At 41.0% G+C, this 8633-nt stretch overlaps 1 protein-coding gene across 5 annotated transcripts in view; it reads right to left on the bottom strand.

Moving 5' to 3' along the window:
• RBFOX2 (RNA binding protein, fox-1 homolog 2) overlaps window positions 1-8633 on the bottom strand; it is a 318764-nt gene that overhangs the window by 182368 nt on the left and 127763 nt on the right. Inside the window, exon 1 of one of the 5 annotated variants that reach the window (XM_019515302.1) lies at window positions 896-1015. The exons of the other annotated variants lie outside the window; for them this stretch is intronic. Within the exon in view, the coding sequence (XP_019370847.1) occupies window positions 896-910 (15 nt within the window). The 5' untranslated portion in view covers window positions 911-1015. Of the gene's footprint in view, window positions 1-895; window positions 1016-8633 lie in introns of those variants that run through there. 5 annotated transcript variants of the gene reach the window in all.

Genomic DNA, 8633 nt, shown 5'->3' with positions numbered 1-8633 from the left:
GGGGGGGGGGAAGAAGAGAGGGCAGAGGGGAGACATGATTTTAAAAAATGGCCATGACAGAGGTCTACAACTTTACAATTATGAACAGATATTCCTTTTAAGAAATACTTTTCAAACAAATTATTCTTAAACTTGGACCCTTGAATAAGAGATTCATGATATAATGACAGTTTTCAAGGCTGCCAAAGAGCAGAGAATATTACTTTTACAAGACTAGTCAAGCAGCTCTACTAGCAGATTATTCCAAAGGAAACCCCAGCATGTGCTCAAAAGCTGAAAGTTTCTGCCTATTTTTATACAGCTAGCTAATTCCAATACTTCTCAGGTTTTTCCTCTCACTAAATTGAGCAGTCCCCCAGAAATTCTAGAAATCTTGGCACCTCTGGCAAAACATCTGTGCTTCCAGCTTCTTGTAGATGAACCCCAGTTGCACAAACTAGTCATTCCCAGATCATTTTCTCTCCTTCAGACGTTCAGTGATTATAAACCTGTTGCTATCATGCCCCAAGCCACGTGGGGACCCCTCAGACGTACCAAAACCCCACAGAGTGTAGGAAGATGTGTGTGGGATCAGCCCACATGCACAGAAGAGACAGGTCCTACAGGTAGTAGACAAGGAAGATAATTCCAGTAGAAATTCAGTCCAATGTGCCTGTCCCAAACGGTGAAAAACCAAAGGAACTTCCCTGCAATAGAAGTCTGCTTAAAATACAGTTACCAGGATAAACTTTTAAATACAATTTTTTATGGTGGGTAGTAAAGCCCACTTGTGTGTTGGGGCTGCACAGAGCTGAGCCCTAAGGAGAAGGCCGCTCATGCGAGCACAGAATCCCTCGGCTTTCCACTCCTTATATGTGCAAAGTGTGTAAGCCCTCACAGACAGCTCTCTACTCACCCAGAGGTACATCATGTCAGCCTGGGCTGTTCAAACCCAGTAGCGTGATGATCCCGGAATGCAAAAGGCACTTCAGTAAAACGTAGAGACCAAGATTTGGAAAGAAAAAAAATCCGAATGGCTCAGTTTGAAGATTAAAAAGCGTCTAGTCTCCTCCTCCCCCCTCCTCCTCCTCCTCCTCCTCCAGCTCTAGCTGTTCTGCTAGCTGTCTCTCTCTCTCTTGCTCGCTCTCTACTTAATCTCTCTCTGGGAGTTCCCAGCCCCGTGTGTCTGTACTGGCGTGTAGAGCACACACTCTGCATTTGCCTCCAGGGAATTTCTCTCTGTCATTCTCCTTCTAAAAACACAATCATGGCCTCACAAGATTCTTGCAAAAGGCAGGGATGGGTGGGGTTAGTAATAAACCCAGACCAAACTCCTAACACTACAGCGTGCTTACTTTACAGAAGGGTCCTTTAAAATGTGAATAAAGCAGAGGAACTATCCTCCAAGGTCAAGGAGGGCAAGGGCCCAGTCTTTCTCTACAGCTCCCTTTTCACTAATTCCCACTGAAGGAATCATCCGTGAACCCACAGAGAGCACAGCTCTATATGCCATTGCTGCAATATCTTAGCCAAAAGCATTAGTCAACAGCCAAAGCTTAGTCATAATTCAGTAGCTATATATTTATAGGAAACCACTCACAGGGACCAAGGAAGAAACCTCATGGGAGTCCTAAAGCTAAAAGGATGGTGCAACAAGCCAGGCACCCCAAACTTACCAAGAGAGACAGGAAGACATCCGGGTGGGATCAGTAGGGAAGAAATAAAGGGCTTAGAGTGCTTTTGCAGGTGGCTTTGTATGCTAGTATTTTACAGCCTTTAATATTGCTAAAAGGAAAAAAAGCAGCTGGCTTGCCTCCCAATTCCAGACTGCGTATCAGGTTCCAGCTGCCTGGGGGCTTGCTCCCCTACAACTGGCTGAAGCGAGCACCCTCTTGCCAAGTGCACTCAAATACTAATCCCCAATTCCAATTTTGCAAGCGTCTGCCAATCAGAAAGGGTCATGGCAAAAGTTGCACAAAGCAAATGAGACTCTTCTTGAACTACCCAGCATAGGTCTACAGCCACAAGATCCAACATGTCTTGCTCCCCCTCCCTCTCCCCCCACAGCCCCAAGCCCATCCCCCATCCCTAGTGCAACAGGACAAATATCACCTCTTTTACATTGCTCATGTGGAAAAAACAGAAAAACCAAAAAACCCCAAAGAACTGCTGTTCCAGCAAACTAGGAAAACGGGTTCACCTCCCCCTCCCCACCTTCAGAGAAAAAAATACCCTTTCCTCACTCAGCCCTACATGACAAGCGTAACCAGGACTCTGGCTAATGCAAGGCACCACATTTTAACTGAATGTGATCAAGAGAAAAAGGCAGAGGCAATGTCTCCTTGGAAATGTGAGTGTTTGGCACAAATATTTTTATCTCAGAAGAAGAAATAGAAATTGTGTTCTCTCACACACCACCTCTGTTCCATTTACTTATGATACATATATATTACATAAGAAGGACGTAAAGTGAAGAATTCAGTAGTACCCTCCCCAAGCTCTACTTATTTGAGGTGACAGAATGAATTGCCACCCACATTGGCTTGTGTGGATGTTCAAAGTATGCTCAATCATGCCCTGCTGGACTCCTCAGGCACAACTCCCCCTCACTAAGGTTCAAATGCACCAGGGATTGAACTGGATTCAAGTATGGACACAGACACAGGCATAACAAGTAAAATACCAGTCCAATGATCCAGCAGAACCCAGATGACTTTTGCTCCATTCATATTTCTAGATAAGATTTGTTTGGGGTTTTTTTTAGCAATGAATGTCTAATATCAAGCTAATAAATACGGGTGCCTGCACACGAGCAGAGGCTGCTCTGATGCAATGTAATTACAGTGCATCAGAGCAGATTTCACTAATCAAGTCTGCTGAACTGTGGTAATTACCATGCTCCAACAGCAGCATCTTATGTATCAGCATCCCTGCGCCTAAACATGGCGGCAGGGACACTTGAACTAAAGCTGGTCAAACAAGCTTTAGTTCAAGCATCCCTGCCACCATTTTTAAGCTCACAGATGCTGGTACACCAGACACTAAGGCACTTTAATTAGAGTGGCTCTTGGAGCCGCTTTAATTAAAGCAACACCTCCCACCCCCATGTAAAGTGCCCTGATTTTTAGAAATGCTACCTTGTAACTCCTTGAAACAACAAAGTCCACTCTGCTTGCATAGCTGAACTCACACCCCTTGTGCCACTCCTACAAAGGAAGAAAGGTAAAGGAAAACCTCTGGTTTTGAAAGCTGGCTTTGAACTTAGTTGACTTATACTAAGACAGCTAGATAACTCCATAGGTGGATAGGATACATTCAGCATTTCTAGCAACCTCTAAAGCTGGAGAGACCTATAAGCTCCCTTTTCACAACCATCAAATAATGAACTACCATGCCATTACCAGTACTCAGGCAAAACCATTCCATCAGAAATAATGTGGGGGTTACTAGGACCAAATGGTTCTTCAAAGACCCAAGATCAATAGAACTACTGGTATAAAGATGAGGTTTCGTGTGGTTCATTCCCCAATGTCTAAGATGGCACCTTTTTTATCAGTCAGAAAAAGATGGTATGTGACACCTCTGAAGATTTAGCTGGTCTAATAGAAAACAGAGGAGCGTGGCACACACCTGTGGATGGATGCTTAATCTGACCCATAAACAAATGACATGCATACACAAAGATCTCCAACCACTGAGAAAGACAGCCTAATTCTAGTCTGGGATACTATACTAGGAAGAATGGAAAGCGAGTTCTGCACGGGACATGAGCACAAGAGGATGGTGTACTTTCTTTCTGGAGTCAAGACACAAGACATTACTGAGACTGAATGGTGTCTAAAGCTGGCGAAGGATTCCCTAATGATGGTACATATCAAGACTCCTTTGGAGAGAATTCTGAAACCTAGTGAAGAAGCAAGTCCAAGTGATCACTCTAAAACCCATATGGCTAACAAAAGGAAGGAAGGCAGAAGAATCTTTAAGTAACTTGCTGTTTAAGGTAGGCAGAAAGTAGGACAGGATGGCACCTTAGAGACTAGTGTGTTCAGAGAAGCATGAGCTTTAGCTGGCAAGAGACTGTACTTCAGTGGCGCTCAATCATCCGGCCCCCTGTGCTAGATGAGTGTTACAGAGCCAGGCTGGTGCCCAAGTTCTGGATCCAGTCGCATGCTGGCCTGAACCCACACACTAAAATGACCCGGTGCACAACTCCACTACAGACTGGTGTAAATCTAGCACACAGAGCCACATCATCCAGCCCATTGGGCTCCTCACAGGTCTGGAAATATGGCAGCAGGGAAGGGGCAATTAATACTGCCATCATTCCCCTGCCTCCAAATTTCTAGACCTGTGAGGATCCCTACGGGATGAATGACATGGCTCCATGGGCTGAATCTGGAACCTTGGGCTAGAGGCTGAGCACCTAACTTCATCAGCCTTTGATAAAGTAAGTTGTTGCTCATGACTTTGAACCAGTAAGTCTCTAAGGTGCCATCCTGCCCTACCTTCTGAGTGACTTCATATTAACACAGGTAACCATCTCTCTGTTCATGTTAATTGTGTAAAGGAAAGGGATCAGATTTACTGGAGCACTGGTCTACTTTACATGATGGGAGACAGCTGTATAGTTTGCATGGCTTCCTTCTCAACAGAAGTATAACCTGTCTTCCAGAAGACATGGGGGTCCTAGATCAATCAGGATATTAAACAAAGGGAGAGAGGATGAAAAGAGAGAAAAAATTAACTCATTTAACAAAAAATTCAAGAAGCTAGAAATAAAGACACCAAGAATGTGGGGGAAAAAATTAACTAATTATACACCAATGCAAAATGCTTAGGTGAAACAAAAGCAATTGTTTTTGCTCTTATGAACATGAGTTTGCCCTAGTAGTTATTACTGAAACCTGACAGAAAGACTCATGTAACTAGAATGTTAAAAATCTATGGTTCTAACCTATTTAGGAAAGATTGACTAGGCAAAAAGGGGTGTAGGAATGACAAACTGTCAAAAATGGCATTACCTATTTCTAAATCAATGACATCTCAGAAACAAATTATCTTGAATCCTTATGCATCAATGTTCTAGCTGATAACACTCAAAATGGGGCACTAGTTGGCATCTGCTACAGACCATCATATCACATTAGAGACCACGACAAGTTGCTCATTAAGCACCTATCCATAATGTGCAGGGTAGGGGAAAGGCTGCATAATCATGGGGAACCTCAATCTGAGGGACCTATGCTGAAGGTCCCAGGCTCCTAGAACATCCTTGAAATATCTAAAATTTGTAGAAAACAATTTTCCTAATTCAAGGGTTATATCCAGTGTCAAGAATTCCATACTAGATAAAGACGAATTGATCACAAAGCTAAAAATTAGTAGCAACTTAGGTGAGAGGCAAGGATTTTTGTGGGTGATATTTTTTGTTGTTGAATCAATTGCATGGTCCAATGTCTTAGCCATGCACTTGGTACAATAAAAGATAAATCACCCACAAAAGTCCTTGCTTTGTTTGGATTTCCTGGATCACTAATTTCATTCTGGCACTAATAACTTAGGTGTAAACGATCAGAATGTAATTACATTTCTTATGTGCAAACAGAACCAAGTCCAAACTGGTAGCATATTACAGGGGTTGTCAACCTTTTTTTTTTTTTTTTAATTTTTTTTTTTTAAATAAGTGTACCCCCAGCAGCCAGATGCAGAGTGGGGGGGAGGGTGCAGGGTGGGGTGCAGTGGAGTGGTGTCATCATGGGATGGTGGGTGGCGGCACTCCAGCTCCACCCACACATCCCCCTAGGGCCTTCCCAAGTACCCCCAACTCACGACCCATGGCATATTACACACACACACACACATATATAAGGCTCTAAAGGGAATAGTTTTTCAAAGCTGAAAACAATTACGAGTCAATACAAGTGGTAAAAAGAATTTGAAATAGACAAATATAATAGATAATAGGAAACCATTTGAGTACATCTTACTAGATGCACCAACCCAACAAGAAAGGATGACCATGCCAGTTAAAAAGCCAACCTTGTTTTTACTTCCTCGGTACATTTGTATACAAAGTTTTACACACAAATAACAAATGGAAGTGGAATTTGATGATAGTAAAGAATATAAAACTAGGAAGCTAGGAGTTGTAGACAATTGATAAGGGAAGCAGAAGGGCAGGAGACAAAAAAGCCAGCAATTAAATAAGGACTTTTCAAGGTTCAGTAATTGAGTAACTAAAAGAATTCTAACAATGTTATTGTCCATCACTAGATGTTAACAACAATGTAAAACAAGCAAAAGTGCCCAATAAATACTTGTTTTGTATTTTGAGAAAAAGCCAGGCAATGCAGTCTTACAATAATGACATTTTTCTTATTCCAACAGTAACTAGCAAAAATTATCAACAGCTAATACTAAAAAACAGATTTTTTAAAAAATTCAGTTGGTTGAGGTTCCTTGCATCCAAAAGTTTCAAAAGAGCTAGCCAAAGAAGTCTGAGAGTCGTTAATGCTGATTTTCAGTAAATTCTGGAACACTTGGGAAGTTTCAGGGGATTAAGACTAAAATAGCACTAATACTAAAAAGGACAAACAACATGACCCACATTCATTGAGTCTTCTTACCCTGAAATCAATCACAGGACCAAAATGTAGATGATAGGGGACTAGATTGGTAAATAATGTAATAAGGGTACTATAACTGATGACAAACAATATGGTTTTATGGGGGGAAAAAGTTCTTTTTAAACCAACACAATTAAAAAAAAATTGCAACTTTACTTGAGAAAAAGATTAGTATCACAATAGTATCTATGTTTATTACTTAGACTTCTGTAAAGCATTTGACTTGGTGCCTCAAGACATTTGTATTTAATAAACTAGCGTACAAAATCAATGTGGTACATATTAAATGAATGAAATTCAGTTAACTGGCAGGGTCTCAAACTGTAACTGTAAATATGGAATTATCATTGAATGAGGATATGTTTTTACTGGGGTCCCTTAGGGATTAATTCTTGGCATTTTACTATTTAACATTTTTTCCAATGACCCAAAAGAAAATAAAAACTTTACTGATAAAGTTTGTAGATGACACAAAGATTGGAGGACTGGTAAATAATCAAAAGGAAAGATCACTGCTACAAAGCAATCCAGGTTTCTTTTTGTAAACTGGATGAAAGCAAATAACAGCTATTTAAATGCAGTTCAACTTGGACATTTAGCACTAAAGCACATGGGGCATACTTAAAACATGAGGCACTCTACCTTGGGAAGCTGCAAAAAGGATATGGGGAATCACAGTGGATAATCAGATGAAAATAAGCTAAAAGGGCAGCACTGTAAGCAAAACAACTAACATTTAAAAAGGGAAATATGAAATAGAAATAAGGAGGTTATATTACATATGTATTTGACATTACAACCACTGTGGGAATCTTATGTCCAGTTCTTCGTCCACAATGTAGTCAGTCCCTTATTTGTAAGCTGTTTGGCATTATCAGCTGTTTTAGATGCATCTTAAAGCTGCCTATATTACCTTCTCTGTTTGGATGCACCCTAGTCTCATTGCATATATTTTATAAGTGAAAACTTCTTTTTGTGTTATCCATATTGGCTTCATTATTGCTTCCTATCATAGCTTTATTTTTAACTTTTCTCTTAGCATCCTTCTCAAAATACTTACTCTTCATGTTTCTCAGCAGCCAAGTACTGCTGTTTACCTTTCCTTAATATAGCCTCTGGTCAGCATTTATAGGGAGGCGGGGGTTCTAGCATAGAGCTGGTTCCCTCTCTGAATGGTGAATAAGCACCTCTTGGAAATTAGAGAACATCAACCTGGGCAGTTTCCAGCTTATTGAAAGACCCAAAGTCTTAAGAACCTGGGGATTTCTACAGTTCTTCCATTACACAGCTGAAACCCAGAAGCAAGTGCTTTGTTGGAATGATATCCCCAGAGAAGTACAATGATATCAGTAATTTCCCCTCCTATCCACTTTAATGATGTAGAAATGAAAGCACAGAAAAAGTTAAGGGATTGTCTATGCTACAAATAGAACCACATCAGGGAACCCAGTTTCTATATGATTGCACTCTCAACCCAGTTAAAATCTGTTGTGTGAACTGTTTTCGTTTACCTGGGTAAAAGATATGGACTCAAACTGTTAGACTCCATCTACACTAACCACAACTTTAACTATGTTAGAACCTGAGCAGAAGATAACCTGTTCTATCATAGGGATCGCTCTAGAGCTATACTGACAGCGTAATAAAGAGTAATAATAAAGGTACAAGGTCATGCTACAAGACAGCAACACTCAGGGAGGAGAACCAGATACCAGGGTTCTAACCAACAAACCACAAAGCCTCCTTTCCCCCTGCCCCTCGCAATTCCCCAGGAGGAAAATCTACAAGTTAATAAGAAAAATGATATGTGAGCACTGATTGAAAAGCTGACCACGCAAGTATGTATTTTATATTTATTTGGTAAATTTCCAGCGTGAAAAATCCACAAAAACTTAATCCGCTGCTAGTAAAATGCAGATATCCCTGGCGTGAATCCCAGCAGGTGTTTTAACGCCACACAGTAGCAATCCTCAATATTTCAAGATGAGATTAAGGAATGCCACATGCATTTGATACTATAAAGGTGAG

This window comes from Gavialis gangeticus, unplaced genomic scaffold (assembly GCF_001723915.1).
Source record: "Gavialis gangeticus isolate Ggan-Ray unplaced genomic scaffold, GavGan_comp1, whole genome shotgun sequence".
Lineage (NCBI taxonomy): Eukaryota > Metazoa > Chordata > Crocodylia > Gavialidae > Gavialis > Gavialis gangeticus.
This window is presented reverse-complemented; position numbering and strand designations above follow the sequence as displayed.